The sequence below is a fragment of the Scyliorhinus torazame genome, chromosome X, assembly GCF_047496885.1.
Source record: "Scyliorhinus torazame isolate Kashiwa2021f chromosome X, sScyTor2.1, whole genome shotgun sequence".
In the NCBI taxonomy this organism is placed as follows: domain Eukaryota; kingdom Metazoa; phylum Chordata; class Chondrichthyes; order Carcharhiniformes; family Scyliorhinidae; genus Scyliorhinus; species Scyliorhinus torazame.
In genome coordinates this window covers 20,917,759-20,945,571 of record NC_092738.1, presented here as the reverse complement: position 1 = coordinate 20,945,571, position 27,813 = coordinate 20,917,759, and the positions used below count along the sequence as shown (strand labels likewise).

Here is a 27,813-nt window from a genome sequence, read left to right as displayed (position 1 = left end):
GCGGTGCTAAAGTATATTTCACAGGGCTTGGGTTACTTCCTTGTAATAACAGGCCAGAAGCTGTACGATCATTCCGCAAGGAAGACCATCAGTAACTGAACTTCCCTGTATTTTAGGGCACTGTGTTGACTAGCAACCGCATGCAATGTGATGCAGTGTCAATCTGCTGCATCGACCATACAGGACAAAGAGCACATGATGGGCTGGGGTGGTACTTCCGCCTTGTGAGTGACAAGAGGTGTTTTGACGCGACCTGGACTTTCAGTTTGGTACAGGTCAGAGATGGGCACTATTCTGCTGAAATATGCCTTGCTTGACCTGAGCATTCAGTGGTGCCTCTGGGGGGCAGCCAGCATTCTGCAAACCGAGAAGTTTTATGACTTGGCAGGTTCGTGTTCAGCGCAGGGCTGAGAAATTTACAAACGGGGGCGGGGATTGACTGAGAGTTCAGTTTCATGTGTTATTTCTTTTAGGCTTGTTCAGTTCTTGCCAAATGTTCCTCCGTTCACCTTTTTAAAAGACAAGGACGTTGTCTGGCGTTTTGAATGTGGTTGTTACAAAACATTCCTTGATCATTGCGTAACTTTTGTTCATCACAGCCGCCGAGCGCACTCGTTTTCTGCTCCGAGTTCCTGGGAGCAGAGAATTAACGACCACAATTATTCTTCCCACAGTATTGGACTGCTTGCGAATCAGAGAATCCCGACAGTGCAGAAGGAGGCCATTCGGCCCATCGAGTCTGCATCGACCCTCTGAAAGAGGACCCTACCCAGGCCCACTTCCCCACCCCCTATCCCCTGATTTGTTATGTTGTAGGTGTAACCTAAGCGGCTTCCTTGTGGTGCACTGGACAAAGGAAGATTCAGACGTGGAGATAACTTCTTTAAAAAAAAATTATTCAAGTTTTTCAACAAATTTTCGACAACCCCCCCCCCCCCCCCCAACAAAAAGAAAGCAACAAGAACACAACAAGTGGAAATTATACATTGGATTTCCCCATGTACAGTAACCCCCCTTAGAACAGTACACAGTGCAAATAGGGGAAAACCCCCCACCTTGACCCAACGCCCCCCGCCCCCCCCGGGCTGCTGCTGACCTCCTCCTAACGCTCCGCGAGATAGTCTAGGAACGGTTGCCACCGCCTGGAGAACCCCTGCACAGACCCTCGTAAGGCAAACTTTATCCTCTCCAGCTCGATGAACACTGCCATGTCATTGATCCAAGCTTCCACACTAGGGGGCTTCGCATCCTTCCATAGTAACAAAATCCTCCGCCGGGCTACCAGGGACGCAAAGGCCAGAATACCGGCCTCTTTCGCCTCCTGCACTCCCGGCTTGTCCGATACCCCAAATAATGCCAATCCCCAGCTCGGCTTGACCCGGGCGTTTGCCACCTTGGACATAGTCCTCGCAAAACCCATCCAGCGCCGGGCACAACCAGAACATATGGGCGTGATTTGCCGGGCTTCCCGAGCACCTCCCACATCTGTCCTCCGCCCCAAAGAACCTACTCAACCTCACCCGTCATAGGCGCTCTGTGAGTAACTTTGAACTGTATTAGGCTGAGCCTGGCGCAAGAGGAGGAAGAATTAACCCTACTCAGGACATCAGCCCACAGACCCTCATCTATCTCCTCCCCAAGCTCCTCCTCCCACTTGCCCTTTAACTCCTCCACCGAGGCCTCCTCCTCTTCCTGCAGCTCCTGATAAATCGCGAAACCTTGCCTTCTCCAACCCATACACCCGAAATCACCCTGTCCTGAATCCCATGTGCCGGAAGCAGCGGAAATTCCCTCACCTGCCGCCTCACAAACGCCCTCACTTGCATGTACCTGAAAGCGTTTCCGGGGGGGGGGGGGGGGGTAGCCCAAACTTCTCCTCCAACGCCCCTAGGTTCGCAAACGTCCCATCGACGAACAGGTCCCCCATTCTTCTAATCCCTGCCCGATGCCAGCTCCGAAACCCCCCCATCCATCCTTCCCGGGACGAACCGATGATTCTCCCGAATCGGTGACCAAACCGAGGTTCCCACCCTGTCCCTGTGTCGCCTCCACTGCCCCCAGATCTTCAACGTCGCCGCCACCACCGGACCCGTGGTGTACCTTGTTGGCGAGAGTGGCAACGGTGCCGTCACCAGCGCCCTCAGGCTCATGCCCACACAGGACGCCATCTCTAACCTCTTCCACGCCGCCTCTCCCTCCATTACCCACTTACAGATCATCGCCACATTGGCTGCCCAATAATAGCCACACAAATTCGGCAGCGCCAGCCCCCCCCCCCTGTCCCTGCTAGGCTCCAGAAACACTCTCTTCACTCTCGGGGTCTTATTCGCCCACACAAATCCCATGATGCTCCTGCTTACCCGTTTGAAAAAGGCCTTGGGGATCATAATGGGAAGGCACTGGAACACAAAGAGAAACCTCGGGAGGACCATCATTTTAACCGACTGCACCCTGCCCGCTAGAGAGAGTGGCAGCATATCCCAACTTTTAAAATCCTCCTCCATCTGCTCCACCAACCGCGTCAAATTGAGCTTGTGCAGGGCCCCCCAACTCCTAGCTACTTGGATCCCCAGGTACCGAAAGCTCCTTTCCGCCCTCTTCAGCGGTAACTCGTCTATCCCCCTTCCCTGGTCCCCTGAGTGCACCACAAAGAGCTCACTCTTCCCTACATTGAGTTTATACCCCGAAAAGTCCCCAAACTACCTAAGGATCCGCATGACGTCCGCCAGCCCCTCCACTGGATGCGTAACATACAACAACAGGTCATCGGCATACAACGACACCCGGTGTTCCCCCCCCCCCCCCCCGGACCAGTCCCCTTCATTTCCTGGACTCCCTCAGTGCCATGGCCAGAGGCTCAATTGCCACTGCAACAAGGGGGACAAGGGGCACCCCTGCCTCGTCCCCGGTACAGCCGAAAGTACTCCGACCTCCGCCGGTTCGTGGCCACACTCGCCACTGGAGCTCTATATCGCAGCCTGACCCAGCTGATGAACCCCTCCCCGAACCCAAACCTCCACAACACTTCCCAAAGATACTCCCACTCCACCCGATCAAAGGCCTTCTCCGCGTCCATAGCTGCCACTACCTCTGCTTCCCCCTCCATCGAGGGCATCATAATCACATTGAGGAGCCTCCGCACATTTGTATTTAGCTGCCTACCCTTCACAAATCCTGTCTGGTCCTCATGAATCACCCCCGGGACACAGTCCTCAATTCTCGTAGCCAGCACCTTCGCCAGCAACCTAGCGTCAACATTGAGGAGCGAGATCGGTCTATACGACCCACATTGCAATGGATCCTTGTCCTGCTTCAAGATCAAAGAAATCAGCGCCCTGGACATTGTCGGGGGCAGGGTCCCCCCCCCTCCCTCACCTTATTGAAAGTCCTCACTAGCAACGGGCCCAGCAGGTCCACGTATTTCCTGTAGAATTCAACCGGGAACCCATCCGGCCCCGGGGCCTTCCCCGCCTGCATGCTCCCCAATCCTTTAACCAGCTCCTCCAGCCCAATCGACGCCCCCAAACCAGCCACCTCCTCCTCCACCCTCGGGAGCCTCAGCTGATCTAGGAATCGTCGCATCCCCTCCTCCCCCACTGGGGGCTCAGACCTGTACAGATCCCCATAGAAGTCCCTAAATACCTTGTTTATTCTCACCGCACTCCGCACCGTATTCCCCCCTCTATCCTTAACTCCACCAATCTCCCTCGCTGCCTCCCTCTTACGGAGCTGGTGTGCCAGCATCCGACTCGCCTTCTCCCCATACTCATACGTCGCCCCCTGCGCTTTCCTCCACTGTGCCTCTGCTTTCCCCGTGGTCAACAGGTCGAATTCCGTCTGGAGGTTCCGTCGCTCCCTAAGTAGCCCCTCCTCGGGGGGGCCTCTGCATACCTCCTGTCTTAAATCTCCTTAAAATCTCCCCCACCAACCTCTCCCTCTCCCTCCCCTCTCTCTTCTCCCTGTGGGCCCAAATGGAGATTAGCTCTCCCCTGACCACCATGTTCAGCGCCTCCCAGACTACCCCCACCTGCACCTCCCCGTCGTCGTTGGCCTCCAAATATCTTTCAATGCACCCCCGCTCCCGCCCGCACCCCCCCTCATCCGCCAACAGTCCCACATCCAGGCGCCACAGCGGGCGCTGGTCACTCTCCTCCCCCAACTCCAGCTCCACCCAATGCGGGGCGTGGTCCGAGATGGCTATGGGATTAGCGCCCTACTCAAAATGAAAAAATCTTTCCGGGAGTAGGCTCTATGGACGTGGGAAAAGAAGGAAAATTCCCTGGCCCCCGGCCTGGCAAACCTCCATTGATCCACTCCCCCCATCTGGTCCATAAACCCCCTGAGCACCTTGGCCGCAGCCGGCCTCTTACCCGTCCTGGACCTAGACCGGTCCAGTGCTGGGTCCAGCACCGTGTTGAAGTCCCCCCCCCCATTATCAAGCTTCCTACCTCCAGATCCAGAATCCGACCAAGCATGCATTTCATAAATCCGGCATCATCCCAATTCGGGGCATATACGTTCACCAGTACCACCCGCACCCCCTGCAATGTACCACTCACCATCACATATCGACCTCCATTATCCACTACAATATTCATTGCCTCAAACGGCACCCGCTTCCCCACCAGTATTGCAACCCCTCTGTTCTTCGCATCCAGCCCTGAATGAAAGGCCTGCCCTACCCATCCCTTTCTCAGCCTAACCTGATCTGCCACCTTCGATGTGTTTCCTGGAGCATAGCCACGTCTGCCTTCAGTCCCTTTAAGTGCGCGAACACCCGGGCCCTCTTGACCGGCCCGTTCAGGCCCCTCACATTCCAAGTTATCAGCCGGATTGGGGGGCTACTCCCCCGCCCCTGCCGACTAGCCATCTCCTATTCTAGGCCAGCCACGTGCCCGCGCCTCCCGCACCCTCCAGTCCCCCAGGCGGCGGACCCCAGCCCCGACTACCTCTCCTACTTCCAGCTCCCATTTGACCAATGCAGCAGCAACCCAGTCCCCCCCCCGCTAGATCCTCATCTAGCCATTTTGCTCCCCCCGTGACACTCCCGTAAGTCAGCTGACTCCTGCTGACCCTGGCCTCTCCCGCCCTTCCATCGACCCCCCAGTATGAGAATCCCCCCACCCCTTGGCAGTCAGTGTGCGCTCCTCTCCAGCATCGCCCGGCCCCCCCGGCCCCGCCCCCATCCTTCCCTAACGAGGGAAAAAGCCCGCGCTTTCCTGAGCCCCCCTCTGGCGCAGCTCCTTTTTGCGGCCTTACCCCAACTCCCCGGGCCTCCACCCCCCCCTCTTCCTCCGCGGGGCCCTGCCCCTCCTACACCGACGCCCACACTCTCCCACAGCCCCCACATCAAATCCATTCACCCATCCCCACCCAGCACTCAAACCCAGAGAACATTCCCCAAACGCAATAAACACAGTAAACATTCCCCCACGACCAACCCTCAATTTGAGTCCAACTTTTCAGTTTGTATAAAGTTCCATGCCTCATCAGGCGTTTCAAAATAGTGGTGCCGATCTTGGAACGTGACCCACAGTCGCGCTGGCTGCAGCATCCCGAACTTCACCCCCTTCCGATGGAGCACCGCCTTAGCCCGGTTAAAACCAGCTCTCCTCTTACCCACCTCCGCACTCCAGTCCTGGTAAATTCGGATCTCCGTGTTCTCCCACCTGCTGCTCCGCTCTTTTTTGGCCCATCTCAGGATGCACTCTCTGTCCATAAAGCAGTGAAACCTCACCACTAAAGCCCTTGGCGGCTCGTTGGCCTTGGGTCTCCTTGCCAGGACCCGATGAGCCCCATCCAGCTCCAGGGGCCTCGGGAAGGCTCCTGCGCCCATCAGCGAATTGAGCATCGTGCTCACATATGCCCCGGCATCGGGCCCCTCCACTCCTTCAGGGAGACCCAGAATCCGAAGATTCTTCCTCCTCAACCTATTCTACAGGTCCTCGAATTTTTCCGGCCACCTCTTGTGCAGCGCCTCGTGCGCCTCCACCTTCACCGCCAGGCCCAAGATCTCGTCCTCGTTCTCCGAGGCTTTTTGCCGCGCCTCCCGGATCGCTGCCCCATGGGCCTTCTGGGTCTCCACAAGCTTCTCAATCGCCGCCTTCATTGGCGCCAGAATTTCTGTCCTCAGCTCCTCAAAGCAGCGTCTAAGAAACCCCTGCTGCTCCTGCGACCACTGTGCCCATGCTGCTTGATCTCCACCCGCCGCCATCTTGCTTTTCCTCTCTCGCACTTTTCGCTGCATCAGGATCACTTTTTTAACCGCTCCACTCCTGGTCCAATCCATATAATGTCGGGGGGACCTTGCTGTCACCTTCCCACACTAGAAGCCGTCGAACAATTGCCGTTGGGGCCCCTCTGAAGAGCCCAAAAGTCCGTTCCCGGTGGGAGCTGCCGAACGTGCGACCTACCTAGGCATAGCCGCAACCGGAAGAACTCGTGGAGATAATTTCCACATGTTTATTAAACTATTTACACTTCTATTACTCGGGTTCGACACTACTGCTAATCCTACTATAGCTACCCAGACTGACTAACCAGTTGCTGCAATCCACGTGGTGGGTGTGATATTGAATCAACCCTGTGTCTGTACTCACTGACTGTCTCCACTGGAAAGAGGCAGATCATGTGTGTGGTGTCCTTTATATATGGGTTGGTGTAATGCCCCCCTGTGGTCGTGTCACCTCCGTGTGTATCGTGAATGTCCATTGGTCGTGTCCTATCTACCTGATCTATTGGTTGAATGTGTGTGTGTGATGTCACTGGTGCTCTCTCTAGTGTCTAGCTAGCCTACATGTATTTACATTGATGCACATCACCACATCCCCCTAATCCTGGGCAGCATAGTGGTTGGCACAGTTGCTTCATAGCACCAGGGTCCCAGGTTCGATTCCCGGCTTGGGTCACTGTCTGTGCGGAATCTGCACATTCTCCCCGTGTCTGCGTGGGTTTCCTCCGGTTTCCTCCCACAGTCCGAAGACGTGCAGGTTAGATGGATTGGCCATGCTAAATTGCCCTCAGTGTCCAAAAAGGTTGGGTGGGGTTACTGGGTTACGGGGGTAGAGTGATGGTGTGGGTTTGGGTGGGGTGCTCTTGCCAAGGGCTGATGCAGACTCGATGGGCCGAATGGCCTCCTTCTGCACTGTAAATTCTATGATAGTCCCACCTAACTGGACACTAAGGGACAATTGATCATGGCCAATCCACCTAACCTGCACATCTTTTGATTGTGGGAGGAAACCGGAACACCCGGAGGAAACATGGGCAGTGACTTAGAACCAGGGTACTGAGGTACACAAGGTAAGAGATGGGGCAAGGGAAATAATTTGACTCTGAGTTAGTGCTTGCAGAAGAAAGAAATAGGGAGGAAATGTGATCTGTGATCTGGAATGCTTGTTGATTGGAAGGGTGGTGGTAGCAGTTTCAGTAGTACAGGACTGGAGGGCTGAATACCCTCAAAAGAGGGTGGTGGCCACAATGGGCTTTCATTGGATAAGGCCATGATTTTGCTCAGCAAAATACTGCAGTGATTTGTCCTCACCCTCCACAGTACGGCTCAGCCTGAAACTCTCCCACTCTTTGATGATAACAATCTTTATTATTGTCACAAGTAGGCTTCCATTAACACTGCAATGAAGTTACTGTGTAAATCCCCTAGTCGCCACATTCCGGCGCCTGTTCAGGTCACAGAGGGAGAATTCAGAATGTCCAATTGACCTAACATCACGTCTTTCGGGATTTGTGGGGGGAAACCGGAGCACCCAGAGGAAACCCACGCAGACACGGGGAGAACGTGCTGACTCCGCACAGACAGTGAGCCAAGCCGGGAATCGAACCTGGGACCCTGGCGCTGTGAGGCCACAGGGCTAACCACTGTGCTAGCATGCCTCCTGTCATCAGGCATGTTGCAAAGATTTACAGGCTGATAATCAACCGGTTTGGCCATGTTACAAGTACATCTTCTGTGGTCATCAAGTCCTAAAGTGGGACTTAAAGCTAGAACATCTGGATCACAGGTAGGGATGTTGCAATTGCACCACAAGACACCTTGAGATTCCATGTCGATGGTGACAGAATCTTTTTTAAAAATTAGTTCATTTGCCCTTGAGAAGGTGGTGGTGAGCTGCCTTCTTGAACCGCTGCAGTCCTTGTGGTGTAGGTACACCCACTGTGCTGTTAGGGAGGGAGTTCCAGGATTTTGACCCAGCGACCGTGAAGGAACGGCCGATATATTTCCAAGTCAGGATGGTGAGTGACTTGGAGGGGAACCTCCAGGTGGTGGGGCTCCCAGGTATCTGCTGCCCTTGTCCTAAATGGTAGTGGTCGTGGGTTTGGAAGGTGTTGCTGAAGGAACCTTGGTAAGTTCCTGCAGTGCATCTTGTAGATGGTACACACGGCTGCTACTGTGCATTGGTGGTGGAGGGTGATGTGTTGGGTAGGCTGGGTCGATGTGGACTGCACTTGATGCAGTGTAGCGAGAGACAGACCTCCAACACTTGATGAGATGCAACACAATTTTATTTAACATCTAAACTAAACTATTATACATGTTGAACTGTGGGTTGACACTATGCTGACTTGACTGGAGAGCTGATACTAGCCTAACCAGACTTACTAGCTACCACATGGTGTTTACACTGGCCAGCTCACTAACTCTGACTGTCTCAGAGGCTGGGTCCCGAGAGAGCGGGAAAACTGGTGCCCTCTGGCTTTATAGTGGTTGTGTCCTGTCTGGTGATTGGCTGCTCTGTTCTGTGTGCTTACTGGTCATCCTGTGTGTCAATCACTGCCTGTCTGCACTCCATTGTATACATAGATGTATATTATGACAGAGGGTTTGAATGTGGATGGGGTGCCAATCAAGCGGGGCTGCTTTGTCCTGGATGGTGTTGAGCTTCTTGAGTGTTGTTGGAGCTGCACTCACCCAGGCAAGTGGGGAGTATTCCCTCACACTCCTGATTTGTGGCCTGTAGATGGTGGACAGGCTTTGAGGAGTTACCACAGAATTCCCAGCCTCTGACCTGTTCTCCTAGCATTTAAATGGCTGGTCCAGTTCAGTTTCTGGTCAATGGTAACCCATGAGATGGTGATGGTTTAGGTAAGTGATTGAAGGAAAGAGGATAATGGGATTTGGGAACAGAGCGGACACATGGGATTAGGAGACCGCTTGTGTGGAGGATACACTCCAACATGGCAGACTGAGTTGGGCTGAGCAGTCTGTTTTGCTGTTGTAATGTTGGTGCAATAAGCACTAAATAAGGGATGAATCTGAAGTGTTAAAGTGTTCTTTTCTTTGCTTCTCTTGCTCAAACCTCGAAGCATTTTCAGGTTCTTCCCCATGCCCCTCATTTTTAAATATCCATTTCCCGTTCCGAAGGTCCATTCAGTAACATATTGTTCATCTATTTACAGGGTCGGGAACCTTTATCATACTGACTCACCTGAGTTACAGATGGATTGGCACCAGCTACTGCAGACAGAAAATACAGAGTGCCTTGATAACTGTGTGGGGCTTGAGGTGAGAATTCAGCAGGTCAGATTCAGAAGCCAATCCTGAGCTCGTATGCTTTCTTTTGACCGGTCTTTTACCTTGGCATGGATTTCTCTTTGCAAGGCCTTTACTCGCCTCTACCTTTTCAATCGCTGGCACTGGCTAAGTTGGCAGACGAGTGACCAGCTGCCAACTGCTGGGAGGTGAATGAGTGGCTTGCAGGCAATGCCCAGCTTCCAACTTGGATGCCAGGTACTCATCAGTCAGCAAGTGTAGGGTTAATAGCACGAGTCTGCATTTCGAACACCTGTTATAGCTTTGTTCCCCACAGCACAGAGCCTCCCGTGATTTTGTAAAAAGCTTCAAAAATATACACAGATGCCATCAGAAGCCAATCTTGTTTGCCCGGAAGTGGCTCTTCCCTACACCACCGGGAATCGTAGAATAGTACAGCACAGAAAGAGGCCCTTTTGGCCCGTCAAGGCTGTGCTAGCTCATTTGAAGAGCAATCCAATTAGACGCACTCCCCTGCTATTTCACCATATTCCTGTAAGAAGTCTTACAACACCAGGTTAAAGTCCAACAGGTTTGTTTCGATGTCACTAGCTTTCGGAGCGCTGCTCCTTCCTCAGGTGAATGAAGAGGTCTGTTCCAGAAACACATATATAGACAAATTCAAAGATGCCAAACAATGCTAGGAATGCGAGCATTAGCAGGTGATTAAATCTTTACAGATCCAGAGATGGGGTAACCCCAGGTTAAAGAGGTGTGAATTGTGTCAAGCCGGGACAGTTGGTAGGATATCGCATTACATTCATCCCCCACCATCTGGATTGGATTGGATTGGATTTCTTTATTGTCACGTGTACCGAGGTACAGTGAAAAGTATTTTGCTGCGAGCAGTTCAACAGATCATTAAGTACATGAGAAGAAAAGGGAATAAAAGAAAATACATAATAGGGCAACACAACATATACAATGTAACTACATAAGCACTGGCATCGGATGAAGCATACAGGGTGTAGTGTTAATGAAATCAGTCCATAAGAGGGTCATTTAGGAGTCTGGTAACAAATGGGAAGAAGCTGTTTTTGAGTCTGTTCGTGCATGTTCTCAGACTTCTGTATCTCCTGCCCGATGGAAGAAGTTGGAAGAGTGAGTAAGCCGGGCGGGAGGTGTAGATGGAGTCAATGGATGGGAGGCAGGTTCGTGTGATGGACTGGGCGGTGTTCACGACTCTCTGAAGTTTCTTGCGGTCCTGGGCCGAGCAGTTGCCATACCAGGCTGTGATGCAGCCTGATAGGATGCTTTCTATGGTGCATCTGTAAAAGTTGGTAAGAGTCAATGTGGACATGCCGAATTTCCTTAGTTTCCTGAGGAAGAATAGGCGCTGTTGTGCTTTCTTGGTGGTAGCGTCGACGTGGGTGGATCAGGACAGATTTTTGGAGATGTGCACCCCTAGGAATTTGAAACTGCTAACCATCTCCACCTCGGCCCTGTTGATGCTGACAGGGGTGTGTACAGTACTTTGCTTCCTGAAGTCAATTACCAGCTCGTTAGTTTTGCTGGCATTGAGGGCGAGATTGTTGTCGCTACACCACTCCACTAGGTTCTCTATCTCACTCCTGTATTCGGACTCATCGTTAATCGAGATCCGGCCCACTATGGTCGTATCGTCAGCAAACTTGTAGATGGAGTTGGAACCAAGTTTTGCCACGCAGTCGTGTGTGTACAGGGAGCTAAGTACGCATCCTTGCGGGACGCCGGTGTTGAGGACTATTGTGGAGGAGGTGTTGTTGTTCATTCTTACTGATTGTGGTCTGTTGGTCAGAAAATCGAGGATCCAGTTGCAGAGTGGGGAGCCAAGTCCTAGGTTTTGGAGCTTTGATATGAGCTTGGCTGGGATTGTGGTGTTGAAGGCGGAGCTGTAGTCAACAAATAGGAGTCTAATGTAGGAGTCCTTGTTTTCGAGATGCTCTAGGGATGAGTGTAGGGCCAGGGAGATGGCGTCTGATGTGGACCAGTTCGCATCTGGCCTGCGAAATCCTACCAACTGTCCTGGTTTGACACAATTCACACCTCTTTAACCTGGGGTTACCCCATCTCTGGATCTGTAAAGATTTAATCACCTATTAATGCTCTTATTCCAAGCATCGTCTAGCATCTTTGAATTTGTCTATATATGTTTCTGGAACATGCCTCTTCATTCACCTGAGGAAGGAGCAGCGCTCCGAAAGCTAGTGATTCGAAACAAACCTGTTGGACTTTAACCTGGTGTTGTAAGACTTCTTCCTGTGCTCACCCCAGTCCAACGCCGGCTTATCCACAGCATGGCTACCATATTCCTGCGCTCTCGCTCCTATTCTGTAACTCTTCTGCTCATGGGCACTTAAAAATGATGCTGAATGACAGTCAGCTATTCGACCATTGATAGCATCGCTGTCAATGTATGGATCTCGGGGCTGCTCTCCCCGCTGCCATCTTGTTGGCTGGGATGGTGCGTGTGGGGGTGAGAATTGTTTATATGCGGCTGCAGCTTGTCAGCCTTTGGGTGTCAATCGCGAAACCGCGAATCCGGCACCGTTTCCCATTAGAATCGATTGTGTTCCCTGTGGCGCCGGTGCTAGCCCCTTAACGGTCGCTGAATTGGTCCAGGTGTGGCGCCGGTTTTTCTGTCATAAAAGTCCATTGATTCTGCGTTGGTGTCAACACTTGGTCTCAGAAACGGAGAATCCCGCCACCTGAGTGTGAAAGTACAAGTTTTCCCAAAGGTCAGTAACCTTCGAACTCTGTGTGTCAGGGGCTGGGAAGAGCTGAAGAATTGAAGCTTAAGGCGGAAGCATTTGTGAGAAAGGCGCCAGGAGTTTTAAACAGCAATCGGGCAAGGAAAAGAAGCTGAATTCCAGGGCCAGAGCTGTATTGTTCTCAGCGGGAGGCGAATGCTCCATCTGGTGGGAGAAAGGCAGAAGTGCACTGACCTGAGCAGCCTGTGCATACCACCATCTGGTGGCCGGCGACCAGAACTGCACTGACCTGGAATTCCTAGGTGAAACACCATCCGGTGGTCAAAGGACAGAATTGCGTCAACCTGAACCTCTCGAGTAAACCGGTTCCCAATAAACGACAACCACAGAGTGACGACTCATCTCCGATCTACCTCTTTTAATCCCTGATTTATTTTATTCCTCGCTGACCCTTACCTGGTGTTTGTCTTGTGTGTGTCTGGGCAGAGGGTGGGATGGGATCTTGGGATTAAGTAGTCTGGTAGACGGTTATCCTGTTATTTCCTTATGTTCATCTTTTCTCCTTTTTATTCATAAATAGGTTGTTAATGTTTTACTTCTAAATCTGGTGTCTGTAACTCATTGGAGCAGTCAAGGGTTAAAGATCTTTGGAAAATACAAATTATTGGTTATTTCATTTATATTGGGACTCTGGGGTCTGTGGGGCTGGGATTGACCGTACACTCACCCAGGGTGTCGCAACAAGAGTTATCACTTTCTCCCTGTGCCTGTGCGGGGTTCCTCCCACAGCCCAAAGATGTGCAGGGTAGGTATGTTGGCCATGATCAATTGTCTGGTCGTATCCAATGATGTGTAGGTGGGTGTATGGGGATAGCGCAGGCGAGTGGGCCTGGATAGTGTGCTTTTTCAGAGGGTCAGTGCAGACCTGATAGACAAATGGGCTCCCTCTGCCCTGTTGTGATTCCATGATGCTATGATTTTATGAAATAAATTCCTGAAGCTACTGCAAATCTGCGTGGGTTTCCTCCGGGTGCTCCGATTTTCTCTCACAGTCCAAAGATGTGCAGGTTAGGTGGATTGGCCAAGCTAAATTGCCCCTTAGTGTCCAGAAAGGTTAGGTGGGGTTAAGGGTTGCAGGGATAGGGTGGAGGTGTGGGCTTAAGTAGGGTGCTCTTTCCAAATGTCGGTGCAGACTCGATGGGCGGAATGGCCTCCTTCTGCACTGTAAATTCTATGATTCTATGAATACCGATCCCTGTCCATTAATATGCACTATCTGGACGAGACAGGAGCTTAACTGACCACCCTTCTCTCTGCACAGTCTGAGACTTAGCTGTGGTGACGCTGTTGCTGCCCTGGGTGATCATCCTCATCCAGCACAAACTGGAAGTCCAGCTGAGGACTGCCTGGTCTGGATAGCTGAATTTCAACTTGTTCAGCATGTTTGCCAACCATAGAATCATGGAATTTACAGTACAGAAGGAAGCCATTCAGCCCATCGACTCTGCACCGGCCCTTGGAAAGAGCACCCTACTTAAGCCCACACCTCCACCCTATCCCCACAACCCAGCAACCCCACCTAACATTTTTGGACACTAAGGGGCAATTCACCTAACCTGCACATCTTTGGACTGTGGGAGGAAACCGGAGCACCCGGAGGAAACCCACGCAGACACGGGGAGAACGTGCAAACTCCGCACAGACAGTCACCCAAGCCGGGAATCGAACCCGGGTCCCTGGAGCTGTGGGGCAGCAGTGCTAACCACTGTGCCACCGTGCCACCCAGAAATGGCATTTACACGATCATTTATATTAATAGATATTGCTGTAACCTCTATGTTGCCTTTAACTGAATGTCGGCAAATCAAACCAGCCCTGATATAATTTTAACATGGACCAGCGAGTACAATATCTTCTGGCAAAGTGGTCCATTTTGAAACCAACATTGAGGAAGTTGGGAAATACCCAATGTTTGGTTGAGGCCGCAGTTTCTCACAGACACTAAACTTCCCCCATGGAACCTAGCTGTGCTTCACCCTGGGTCTGGTTGGCCTTGGGCTCCCGATTTGGATCATATTAGAACTTTTAACCAACGGTGTTGGTGCAAAATATTTCCCCTCAGCGCCAATGCTCAAGCTATAGCCCAGAGCACCAGGAACAAAATATATGGAGCATTGTGCACATCAAACAGTTCTGCAACGGCTTAATAGAGAGTGTTACACTATAAAGACAACCTACATGAAATGTCTGAGGCCTAACGGAGTCTTTTTTCAATTCTAGATTGGGCCTATTTCTGTTCTTCAGAGTGTTAAAGGAAGGCGGCGATAGACGTTTCAATGACGTTCGCACTGATCCAAAACAATTCTTTGTTTACTGGACGCTTCAAGGTAAACCTTGAAGATTTTTGGCTCTCTTTATTTAAAAAAAAAAAATCAGTTTCTTGCCAAAATATTTTCCCCATTCTTCTGTCTTTGAATTGCCTTCCTGTTCCTATGTGGCGGGCAGCAGCGAGTCTTGCAGCAAGCCACCAAGAGAACCATTTCCAAACCCGCTACCACCCCAAGCTGTTTTGGAAGATGAGGGGTGGTGGTGATACTGTGGACTCTGTACGCAATACAACAGGTTCCGCGGGAACTTAACCTTTTTTAAAAAAAAATATTTTTGTTGAGCTTTTAACATTTTATGTCACATTCACAGGGCAACCGACAACTATAACGATAGCCCCCATTACCAAAAATATTTCTCTTTTAGACTTTATACTTGTGACAATAAAAGATTATTATTATTATTATTATATTGCCAGGCTTGGCCAAGGAACTTAACCCTTTTAAGAGTGCGGTTTGGATGCAATAAAAAGAGAATCACAAAAGGCGAAATGGGGAAGGTTTGATTTTTAGCAACATAATTATTAGTAGGCTTACATTAACACTGCAATGAAGTTACTGTGAAAATCCCCTCGTCGCCACATTCCGGCGCCTGTTCGGGTCACAGAGGGAGAATTCAGAATGTCCAATTCACCTAACAAGCACTTCTTTCGGGACTTGTGGGAGGAAACCGGAGCATCCGGAGGAAACCCACGCAGACACGGGGAGAACGTGCAGACTCCGCACAGACAGTGACCCAAGCCGGGAATCGAACCCCGGACCCTGATGCTGTGAAGCGACCGTGCTAACCATTGTGCTACCGTGCTGTTGTTCCTTACAGTGGGGGTGAACCATGCAGTCGATGCTTGCAGGGCAGGCCAATCCAACCAACTTGCGTTTATATCGCTTTATCTCACTTCCTTAATGCAGTGAAACCGAGCCACATGAGATAGTAGGACAGGCAAGCAAAAGCTGTGGTCTTCGAGGTAGGTGTTTAAGAAGCGTCTCGAAGGAGGAGACTGAAGCGGAGAGGTGTAGGGAGGGAATGCTCGAGTTTGGGATCTCCGTAGCTGCTGGCACACCCACCTGGTGCAGAGCGATTCCAATTGGGGACACTGAAAAGGTCAGAATTGAATGTGCGCAGAGATATCTGAGAGCTGTGATGGCTGCAGGAGTTTGAAGAGGTAGGAAAAAGCGTGGCCATGGCCGGGGGGGGGGGGGGGGGGGGGGGGGGGGGCTGGAGTTGAATGCAAGGATGGAAATTTGAAAACTGCGGCGTTACCAGACTGGGAGCCATTGTAGATCAGCCAGCGCAGGGGTGATGGACGAACGAGACACAGTGCGTGTTAGGATGTGGCTAGTATTTTTGGGCTAACTTAAGCCACAACAACATAAACCTTCCCTGGAGTCAACAATACAACTGAGTCTTTGAGGAAGAAAGTGAAGGAGATTTCCTTCCCAAAGATTTCCTTCCTCTCGGTACTAAGTGGGCAGCACGGTACCATTGTGGATAGCACAATCGCTTCACAGCTCCAGGGTCCCAGGTTCGATTCCGGCTTGGGTCACTGTCTGTGCGGAGTCTGCACGTCCTCCCCGTGTGTGCGTGGGTTTCCTCCGGGTGCTCCGGTTTCCTCCCACAGTCCAAAGATGTGCAGGTTAGGTGGATTGGCCATGATAAATTGCCCTTAGTGTCCAAAATTGCCCTTAGTGTTGGGTGGGGTTACTGGGTTATGGGGATAGGGTGGAGGTGTTGACCTTGGGTAGGTGCTCTTTCCAGGAGCCCGTGCAGACTCGATGGGCCGAATGGCCTCCTTCTGCACTGTAAATTCTATGACATAACCATAGCTGATCCCCGAGCATTATTTCAGCGAGAGTAGGGGCTGCTTATTTCCTAGTCTGTTCTATAGCTAGGTGGTGAAATCCCAGTTTATCACTTGGTATCACTGGTAATTAGTAGACAAGGTGTATTGGCAAGTCCAAATAGGAGAATTTAATAGTGTTCATCTCTGGAAAGGCAGTATTTGTACTGTTGTAGTATGCAGAAAGCATGAGTAAGTGTGCATAATACCTATGTCCTCCTGTGGCTGTGATCATTCCGATGAATGTCAGAAATTGGTACATATATATTGTATTATATGTATTTGTTGCAGTAATGTTTTAAAATCCTGGTTTAAAAAGACAGACTTTGCACCTGCAGAAGGTGCAATTAAGATGTTGTAAATGTCAGATCATCATTCTTTCAAGCCATGCTTATTTTTACAAGGAGATGGTTTTTGTTATGACTTCTGGGGAGTGAATAATTAGAGACATTGTGTTTAAACGTAAGTAAGTAGGCCATTGGATTTGAGTGGGATGAAGATGATGTAGTAATGGGAGGAGCCAGGTCGGTAGCAGTCAATTTTGAGTTTGTTTCTGGAAGCTGTGAGCTGAACAACAGCCTTTGCAGAGGGCTGTCAGATTCCGCATTAATCTGATGGATAGGGTCCTGCAGGCTGTTTACTGAAAGGATCTCTCTCTGTTGAAGCAGTCATTTAAAAAAAAACTCTATGCAGAGATTGGCAAGTAATCCTGGGTTTGCTAACTTTATTTAAAAGTGCTTTTTGACCTGTGATGGGTGTTGCTCGATTGGAGATAAAGGAGGTAGTAGTTAGGAGTTAAAGTGTTTCATTTTATTGTTAAGCATTGTTTAACTAGTAAGTGAAAGCTGTATTTCTGTGATGTTAGGGTAGTTCAATACCATGTAATGTGTTTTAATACACCATATCCCTATTTATGCGTGGAATCACTCCTGCAATTAAGCAGGACGGCGGTGCAGTGGTTAGCACTGCTGCCTCACGGCACTGAGGGCCCAGGTTTGATCACGGCTTCAGGTCACTGTCCTTGTCGAGTTTGCACATTCTCCCCGTGTCTGCGTGGGTCTCACCCTCACAACCCAAAGATGTGCAGGTTAGATGGATTGGTCACGCTAAATTGCCCCTTAATTGGAAAAGAGATTAAAAGAGTAATTGGGGTTCCCATCAGGTATCCTAGCAGATCAAAGAACAAAGAAAAGTACAGCACAGGAACAGGCCCTTCGGCCCTCCAAGCCTGCGCCGACCATGCTGCCCGACTAAACTACAATCTTCTACACTTCCTGGGTCCGTATCCCTCTATTCCCATCCTATTCATGTATTTGTCAAGATGCCCCTTAAATGTCACTATCGTCCCTGCTTCCACCACCTCCTCCGGCAGCGAGTTCCAGGCACCCACTACCCTCTATGAAAAAGATTTGCCTCGTACATCTACTCTAAACCTTGCCCCTCGCACCTTAAACCTATGCCCCCTAGTAATTGACCCCTCTACCCTGGGACAAAGTCTCTGACTATCCACCCTGTCTATGCCCCTCATAATTTTGGAGACCTCAATTCTTTGAAGAGGTAGCCAGTACAGTCGACAAGGGGGAGCCAGTCGATGTGGTATATTTGGACTTTCAGAAGGCGTTTGACAAAGTCCCGCATAAGAGATTATTGTGCAAAATTAAAGCGCATGGGATTGGGGGAAATGTATTGAGGTGGATAGAAAACTGGTTGGCAGAGAGGAAACAAAGAGTAGGGATTAATGGGTCCTTTTCAAATTGGCAGGCAGTAACCAGTGGGGAACCACAGGGATCGGTGCTGGGACCCCAGCTATTCACAATATATATTGATGATTTGGATGAGGGAACAAAATGTAACATCTCAAAGTTTGCAAATGATACCAAATTAGGTGGAAGGGTGAATTGTGACGAGGATGCTGGGATCCTACAGCAAGATCTGGACAGGTTGGGCAAGTGGGCAAACCAATGGCAGATACAGTATAATTTGGATAAGTGTGAGGTTATTCATTTTGGAAGCAAAAACAGGAAGGCAGATTACTACCTGAATGGTTGTAAATTGGGAGAGGGGAGTGTGCAGCGGGACCTGGGTGTCCTTGTGCACCAGTCGCTGAAGGTAAGCATGCAGGTGTAGCAGGCGGTAAAGAAGACTAATGGTATGTTGGCCTTCATTGCAAGAGGTTTCGAGTATAGAAGCAGGGATGTGTTGCTGCAATTGTGCAGGGCCTTGGTGAAGCCACACTTGGAGTATTGTGTGCAGTTTTGGTCTCCTTCTCTGAGGAAGGATGTTCTTGCTCTCGAGGGAGTGCAGCGAAGGTTTACCAGACTGATTCCAGGGATGGTGGGACTGTCATATGAGGAGAGATTGACTAGGTTGGGATTGTTCTCGCTGGAGTTCAGAAGAATGAGGGGGGATCTCATAGAGACTTATAAAATTCTAACAGGACTAGACAGGGGAGATGCAGGGAAGATGTTCCCAATGATGGGTGTGTCCAGAACCAGGGGTCACAGCCTGAGGATTCAGGGTAAACCATTTCGGACAGAGATAAGGAGACACTTCTTCACACAAAGAGTGGTGAGCCTGTGGAATTCATTACCACAGGAAGTAGTTGATGCTAAAACTTTGAATATATTCAAGAGGCGGCTGGATACAGCACTTGGGGAGAATGGGATCAAAGGCTATGGGGAGAAAGCAGGATTAGGCTATTGAGTTGGATGATCAGCCATGATCGTGATGAATGGCGGAGCAGGCTCGAAGGGCCAAAAGGCCTCCTCATACTCCTATCTTCTCTGTATCTATGTATCAGGTCGCCCCTCAACCTCCGTCGTTCCAGTGAGAACAAACCGAGTTTATTCAACCGCTCCTCATAGCTAATGCCCTCCATACCAGGCAACATTCTGGTAAATCTCTTCTGCACCCTCTCTAAAGCCTCCACATCCTTCTGGTAGTGTGGCAACCAGAATTGAACACTATACTCCAAGTGTGGCCTAACTAAGGTTCTATATGTTGGGGTTGGTCCGGTATCATAATAAAATACTGATTACTCCTGGGTACATACTTGATCTCCCATAGGCAAATCAATTAGTGTATGTTCCCATCCCACAATCTCAGCATTTTGAAAAGCACTTGCAGTCGGGGCTGCAGTACCACAAGCAATGCTGTACATTGGAACACCAATAGATGGCGCTAAAACACTACAGCGGAGTCTCTTTCGAATGGTAATTTCAGGTATGCCACCTTTTTAATAAAAAGTAAAGTTTTGTTCCTGTTTTCTAGGTGTATGGATTTTCATAACACTTCTTCCGACACTAATTCTGAACACTCAGGAAAAGGACCGGCCTTTGTGTGTCCGAGACTATGCTGCATGGACAATCTGGACAGTGGGATTTGCTACAGAAGCCATTGCAGACCAACAGAAATGGAATTTCAAAAGTGATCCTGATAATGTTGTAAGTGAATTTTGCTGTACTTTTAATGACCCTCTTTCCCCATCATTTTTTCAAATGGTGACACAGTGACATAATTTACAATATTTGGGCAGCACGGCAGCACATTGGTTAGCACCGTTGCTTCGCAGCTCCAGGGTCCCAGGTTCGATTCCGGCTTGGGTCACTGTCTGTGCGGAGTCTGCACGTTCTCCCCGTGTGTGCGTGGGTTTCCTCCGTGCGCTCCGGTTTCCTCCCACAGTCCAAAGATGTGCAGGTTAGGTGGATTGGCCATGTTAAATTGCCCCTTAGTGTCCAAAGATGTGCAGGTTAGGTGGATTGGTCATGTTAAATTGCCCTTAGTGTCCAAAGATGTGCAGGTTAGGTGGATTGGCCATGTTAAATTGTCCCTTAGTGTCCAAAGATGTACAGGTTAGGTGGATTGGACATGTTAAATTGTCCCTTAGTGTCCAAAGATGAGCAGGTTAGGTGGATTGGCCATGTTAAATTGTCCCTTAGTGTCCAAAGATGTACAGGTTAGGTGGATTGGACATGTTAAATTGTCCCTTAGTGTCCAAAGATGTGCAGGTTAGGTGGATTGGCCATGTTAAATTGTCCCTTAGTGTCCAAAGATGTGCAGGTTAGGTGGATTGGCCATGTTAAATTGTCCCTTAGTGTCCAAAGATGTGCAGGTTAGGTGGATTGGCCATGTTAAATTGTCCCTTAGTGTCCAAAGATGTGGAGGTTAGGTGGATTGGCCATGATAAATTGTCCCTTAGTGTCCAAAGATGAGCAGGTTAGGTGAATTGGCCATGATAAATTGTCCCTTAGTGTCCAAAGATGTGGAGGTTAGGTGGATTGGCCATGATAAATTGTCCCTTAGTGTCCAAAGATGTGCAGGTTAGGTGGATTGGCCATGATAAATTGCCCTTAGTGTCCAAAGATGTGGAGGTTAGGTGGATTGGCCATGATAAATTGTCCCTTAGTGTCCAAAGATGAGCAGGTTAGGTGGATTGGCCATGATAAATTGTCCCTTAGTGTCCAAAGATGAGCAGGTTAGGTGGATTGGCCATGATAAATTGTCCCTTAGTGTCCAAAGATGAGCAGGTTAGGTGAATTGGCCATGTTAAATTGTCCCTTAGTGTCCAAAGATGTGCAGGTTAGGTGGACTGGCCATGTTAAATTGCCCCTTAGTGTCCAAAGATGTGCAGGTTAGGTGGATTGGCCATGTTAAATTGCCCTTAGTGTCCAAAGATGTGCAGGTTAGGTGGATTGGCCATGTTAAATTGCCCTTAGTAAAGGTTAGTTGAGATTACTGGGTAACGGGGATAGGTTCGAAGTGCGGGCTTAAGTGGGGTGCTCTTTCTAAGGGCTGGTGCAGACCCGATAGGCCGAATGGCCTCCTTCGGCACTGTAAATTCTATGATTCTATGATATACAGTTCCTGGGATACTTGTATTATTGGTTGAGATAAAGGATGCAATTCATTCCTTTTTTAAAAATGTATTCATTTACGGGATGTGGGCTTCGCTGGCTAGGCCCACCATTTATTGCCCATCCCTAATTACCCCTTGAGGAGGTGGTGATGAGCTGCCTTCTTGAACCGCTGCAGTCCTTGTGGTGTAGGTACACCCACTGTGCTGTTAGGGAGGAGTTCCAGGATTTGACCCAGTGACAGTGAGGTAACGGAAGGAACTTGCAAGTCAGGATGGTGAGTGACTTGGAGGGGAACCTCCAGGTGGTGGGGCTCCCAGGTATCTCATAGAATTTACAGTGCAGAAGGAGGCCATTCGGCCCATCGAGTCGGCACCAGCTCTTGGAAAGAGCACCATACCCAAGGTCAACACCTCCACCCTATCCCCATAACCCAGTAACCCCACCCAACACTAAGGGCAATTTTGGACACCAAGGGCAATTTATCATGGCCAATCCACCCAACCTGCACATCTTTGGACTGTGGGAGGAAACCGGAGCACCCGGAGGAAACCCACGCAGATACGGGGAGGATGTGCAGACTCCGCACAGTCACCCAAGCCGGGAATCAAACCTGGGACCTTGGAGCTGTGAAGCAATTATGCTATCCACAGTGCTACCGTGCTGCTCTTGTCCTTCTAGATGGTAGAGGCCATGGGTTTGGAAGGTGCTGTCTAAGGAACCGTGGCAGGTTCCTGCAGTGAATCTTGTAGATGGTACACACGGCTGCTACTGTGCATCGGTGGTGGAGGGAGTGAGTGTTTGTGGATGGGGTTCCAATCAAGTGGCTGCTTTGTCTTGGATGGTGTGGAGCTTCTTGAGGGTTGTTGGAGCTGCACTCATCCAGGCAAGTGGAGAGTATTCCCTCACACTCCTGACTTGTGCCTTGTAGATGGTGGACAGGCTTTGGGGAGTCAGGAGGTGAGTTACTCACCGCAGCTCTTTCCTAGCTACGACAGCAATAGCTCTGGCCTCCTCATGATTGTGGTGTTATACACAGGACACCGTATACCCTTCAAATGAACTACAAGTTTCAACAAAATTGCCATAATGACTGTCCATCTTGAACTAGTTATATTGAAGCATTAAACTCGGGTAGACGGCTTCAGTGACAGTTGATGATAATGTTATGGGCCAGGGTTTAGAGAACCCCAAAGTGTATCATGGAGGTCACCTGACCCACAACCTTTAATAGACTGTGGTATGGGGAGCACACGGCCCACTCTACAGGTGTGGGACAGCAGAAATGGAAAAGTATTTTTTAAAGCAAAACAATGTTTATTCTATGAACTCAAGTTAACCTTTTTAAAACATACAGTGAACATCTTAGCAACCATCAATTCAAATACAACCCCCAAAGAATACAACACTAAGTAATCCTTAATAACTTCCCAAACAACATCCAGAAGACAAAAGAAACACCTTTTAACAGAAGCACATCAGGTTTACATTCACTACTGAGAACATTTATAATTCTGAATTCACCAAATGATCAAGAGATAGTCTTTTGATGGCAGAGAGAACAACAGTACACCTGCTTTGTCTGGCTTCAGCTCCAACACGGAAAACAAAACTAAAACACACCTTGCAGCAAACAGCCTAAAATGAAAGTAAAAAGCTGACAGACGGCCCAGCTCCACCCACACTCTGACATCACTGATAAACACCCATTTCTTAAAGGTACATTTCTTAAAGGTACTCTCACATGACAATGAGACTCAATCATCAAGGTAACTTGCTGAAAAAGGGAAAAATTGCCACCTGCTTAGATTATTTCTAATTAGATGTGACTCTCGATTCCGATAAAAATTGAATTGAAGTGGGGAAACAAAGTGTCAGTTGGAAAGTTGACTGGTTTCTAACTGGTATTCTGCAAATATACATTTGATGGAAGTACAGTAATATTTGATATTTTAGTAACTCACATCTGGGGCGAGATTCTCCGACCCCCCCTGCCGGGTCGGAGAATCGCCGGGGGCTGGCGTGAATCCCGCCCCCGCCGGTTGCCGAAGTCTCCGGCACCGGATATTCGGCAGGGGCGGGAATCGCGCCACGCCGGTTGGCGGGCCCCCCCCCGCTCGATTCTCTGGCCCGGGTGGGCCGAAGTCCCGCCGATAAATTGCCTGTCCCGCCGGCGTAAATTAAATCACCTACCTTACCGGCGGGACAAGGCGGCGCGGGCGGGCTCCAGGATCCTGGGGGGGGTCGCGGGGCGATCTGGCCCCGGGGGGGGTGCCCCCACGGTGGCCTGGCCCGCGATCGGGGCCCACCGATCCGCGGGCGGGCCTGTGCAGTGGGGGCACTCTTTCCCTTCCGCCTCCGCCACGGTTTCCACCATGGTGGTGGCGGAAGAGACTCCCTCCACTGCGCATGCGCAGGAATGCCGTCAGCGGCCGCTGACGCTCCCGCGCATGCGCCGCCCGGAGACGTCATTTCCGCGCCAGCTGGCGGGGCACCAAAGGCCTTTTCCGCCAGCTGGCGGGGCGGAAATTCGTCCGGCGCCGGCCAAGCCCCTCCATGTTGGGGCTCGGCCCCCAAAGATGCGGAGCATTCCGGACCTTTGGGGCGGCGCGATGCCCGTCTGATTTGCGCCGTTTTGGGCGCCAGTCGGCGGACATCGCACCGTTTCCGGAGAATTTCGCCCCTGTTTCCTACTTTTTCCCTCTATTTGTAAGTGTAAAAAGGAATAGCAGGTGTTAAGCAGGATCAGAAATTGGCTAGCTGAAAGAAGACAGAGGGTGGTGGTTGAATGGAAATGTTCAGAATGGAGTACAGTCACAAGTGGAGTACCACAAGGATCTGTTCTGGGGCCGTTGCTGTTTGTCATTTTTATCAATGACCTAGAGGAAGGCGCAGAAGGGTGGGTGAGTAAATTTGCAGACGATACTAAAGTCGGTGGTGTTGTCGATAGTGTGGAAGGATGTAGCACGTTACAGAGGGATATAGATAAGCTACAGAGCTGGGCTGAGAGGTGGCAAATGGAGTTTAATGTAGAGAAGTGTGAGGTGATTCACTTTGGAAGGAATAACAGGAATGCGGAATATTTGGCTAATGGTAAAGTTCTTGAAAGTGTGGATGAGCAGAGGGATCTAGGTGTCCATGTACATAGATCCCTGAAAGTTGCCACCCAGGTTGATAGGGTTGTGAAGAAGGCCTATGGAGTGTTGGCCTTTATTGGTAGAGGGATTGAGTTCCGGAGTCGGGAGGTCATGTTGCAGCTGTACAGAACTCTGGTACGGCCGCATTTGGAGTATTGCGTACAGTTCTGGTCACCGCATTATAGGAAGGACGTGGAGGCTTTGGAGCGGGTGCAGAGGAGATTTACCAGGATGTTGCCTGGTATGGAGGGAAAATCTTATGAGGAAAGGCTGATGGACTTGAGGTTGTTTTCGTTGGAGAGAAGAAGGTTAAGAGGAGACTTAATAGAGGCATACAAAATGATCAGGGGGTTGGATAGGGTGGACAGTGAGAGCCTTCTCCCGCGGATGGATATGGCTGGCACGAGGGGACATAACTTTAAACTGAGGGGTAATAGATATAGGACAGAGGTCAGAGGTAGGTTCTTTACGCAAAGAGTAGTGAGGCCGTGGAATGCCCTACCTGCTACAGTAGTGAACTCGCCAACATTGAGGGCATTTAAAAGTTTATTGGATAAACATATGGATGATAATGGCATAGTGTAGGTTAGATGGCTTTTGTTTCGGTGCAACATCGTGGGCCGAAGGGCCTGTACTGCGCTGTATTGTTCTATGTTCTATGTTCTATGTAATTTGCTGATATGATCTGAAATACTGATGGAGATTAAAGCAATTTGTTAATTCCGCATTGCAAAGTTTTAAACCTGCATGTTTCACGTCCACTTTTGAAATCTCTCATCATAAATGATAAAAATTGAAGCAGAGTTTTTTTTGTTCCCTCCAGGATAATCTAGTCCACTCTTCCACCATATTCAACACCTCTCCCATCACCCATGGCACCTTCCCATGCAATCGCAAAAGGTGCAACACCTGCCCCTTTACCTCTTCCATGCTTAACATCCCAGGCTCAGAACTCTCATTCCAGGTTAAGCAGCGTTTTGCTTGCACCTCATTCAATCTGGTCTATTGCATTCGCTGCTCCCAATGTGGTCTCCTCTATATCGGAGAGACCAAACGCAGACAGGGTGATCGCTTTGCTGAGCACCTTCGGTCTGTGCGCATTCAGGACCCTGACCTTCCCGTTGCTTGCCATTTTAACACAAGACCCTGCTCCCATGTCTGTTCTTGGCCTGCTACAATGTTCCAGTGAAGCTCAACGCAAACTGGAGGAACAACATCTCATCTTCCGGTTAGGCACGGTACAGCCTTCCGGTCTCAACATCGAATTCAACAACTTCAGATGATCAGCTCTACCCCACTTGTTTTCATTCCATTTTAACTGTCTTTTATTTTTTATTTTTCTTTATTATATATTTTCCCCTATCTTATCCCCTCTTTCCTTGCCTTCCTCCCCTTTGCTTCCCCCTTTTCTCATTTTACCTCTCCCACTCATGTCCCCCCTCCCCCCACATCTACATCTGTCACAGTTTACCCTCTGATTTTAGTTTCTCTGCTGTTTGGCCTTTCACACCATTTATTCTCTCTGGGGACTGCTATTAGCACACTCTTCCCTTGGTTTCTGTGGCTATTGGCTCTCTTCCCTTGGTTTCTGTGGCTATCAGCACTCTCTTCCCTTGGTTTCTGTGGCTATGACTCATCTTTCATTCCCTCACTCCACAGTATAAATATCTCCCACTTTCTCTGTGTTTTAGCTTTGACAAAGGTCACACAGACTCAAAACGTTCGCTCCCTTCTCTCTCCGCAGATGCTGCCAGACCTGCTGAGAATTTCCAGCATTTTCTGTTTTTGTTTCAGATTCCAGCATCCGCAGTAATTTGCTTTTTGTTTTGGTTTCATCAGCCTAATATTCGTGTTCCAATCGTAAGCTTCCTCACAGGAGAGGACACGGCTTTAAGGTCTTTGCATGTAGAATTAGTTATCACCAACTTGTGTTGTCGTTCAGTGTGGCAGGAGTTAATGGGGAAGACAAATAAAAGGGACGCGCTCTTGCAGAATTTGACCATGTTCTCATTTTCTTTTCAATTAGGGCAAATTCATTCAAACTGGACTCTGGGCCTATAGTCGTCACCCAAACTATCTGGGAGAAATACTGCAATGGACGGGGTTGTTCATCTCCGCTTCTTCTGTAATGGAGGGAGTGGATCATGTCAGCGTGCTCTCCCCTGTATTTCTGTGGTATTTACTGACCCACGTAAGTGGAATTCCGATACTAGAAAAGCAAGCAAAATTGAAGTGGGGACATGAACCAGATTACCTCAAATACATCAAGAACACGCCAGCTCTGTGGCCATTTAAATTTTAATGCAAGTTCCCCCTCCTCCTCCCCCACATTGAATAAAAAATGTGTAAATTTTCAGTTAGAACTGGTGATCGAGGGGTTTTGCGTCTTTCACAAGCTTTCAGGCTGTCATTTTAAAGTAAATGTGTTCCGTATATTCCAGTCCTTTAGCCGGTGTTCCAAATATCTTACTTGAAACTGTCATGTGAGAGTGCCTTTAAGAAATGGGTGTTTATCAAATAGCTGCAGTGATGTCAGTGTGTGGATGGAGCTGGGCTCTGCTCTGCTTTTACTTTCGTTTTGAGCTGAAAAGCTGCTTTGTGGCTCTGTTTGGTTTCGCTTTGAGTTGGAGAGCTGCAGTCAAAGCAAGCAGATGTAAACTGGTATCTCTCTACAAGCTAAAGAATGTCTTCAGCTCATTTGATGATTTCAAAGTAATACCTGTTTCTGTAGAGAATTCAAACCTACTGTCTTTGTTAAAAAGTGTTTTGGCTTATGGATGTTGTTAGGAAAGTTACTACAGGTTACCTATAGAATATTGTAATTGAGAAAGTATCAGTATTTGTCATTGATAAGATGTTTACTGTGTGTTTATAAAGTGTTAACTGAATTAATAGAATAAACATTGTTTTGTTTTAAAAATACTTTAGATCTCTGTTGCATCACACCTGTAAAGTGGGCCCTTGTGCTCCCCATAACCACAATCTATTAAAAGTTGTGGGTCAGGTGAACCCCATGATATACTTTGGAGTTTGAAACCCTGCCCCATAAAAAAACTGATTGATTGATTTGTCACATGTACCGAAGTAGAGTGAAAAGCATTTTTGTGTTCAAGAGAACGTACACAGTAGACAAAAAGAATAATTGACAAAGTACATCGGCAAATAGGGAATGGTTACAATGTGGAACAAGGCCAAACAAGAGCAGCATAGTGCATTGTGAATAGCGTTCTTACAGGGAACAGATCAGTACGAGGGAGAGTCGTTGAGGAGTCTAGTAGCTGTGGGGAAGAAGCTGTTCCTATGGCTGGATGTGCGGCTCTTCAGACGTCTGCCTGATGGAAGGGTCTGGAAATGGGCAAAGCCG

At 49.4% G+C, this 27,813-nt stretch overlaps 1 protein-coding gene across 1 annotated transcript; it reads left to right on the top strand.

Annotated features, from left to right (window-relative positions):
• Positions 1-209: 209 nt before the first annotated feature.
• On the top strand, positions 210-27,371 carry LOC140405358 (uncharacterized). Its single transcript, XM_072493669.1, has 5 exons — positions 210-388; positions 9,415-9,520; positions 14,518-14,624; positions 19,730-19,902; positions 26,476-27,371. Exons 1-5 carry the CDS (start codon positions 283-285, stop codon positions 26,749-26,751), a joined length of 768 nt encoding a protein of 255 aa, XP_072349770.1. The 5' UTR covers positions 210-282; the 3' UTR covers positions 26,752-27,371.
• The last annotated feature ends 442 nt before the right edge of the window (positions 27,372-27,813 follow it).

Excerpts from the sequence above, each read along its gene's own strand:
- LOC140405358 (XM_072493669.1), top strand. The coding sequence starts at position 283 with ATGGGCACTATTCTGCTGAAATATGCCTTGCTTGACCTGAGCATTCAG. Across the intron at positions 9,521-14,517 it reads ATAACTGTGTGGGGCTTGAG|ATTGGGCCTATTTCTGTTCT; the intron begins GTGAGAATTCAG and ends TTTCAATTCTAG. Across the intron at positions 19,903-26,475 it reads AAAGTGATCCTGATAATGTT|GGCAAATTCATTCAAACTGG; the intron begins GTAAGTGAATTT and ends CTTTTCAATTAG.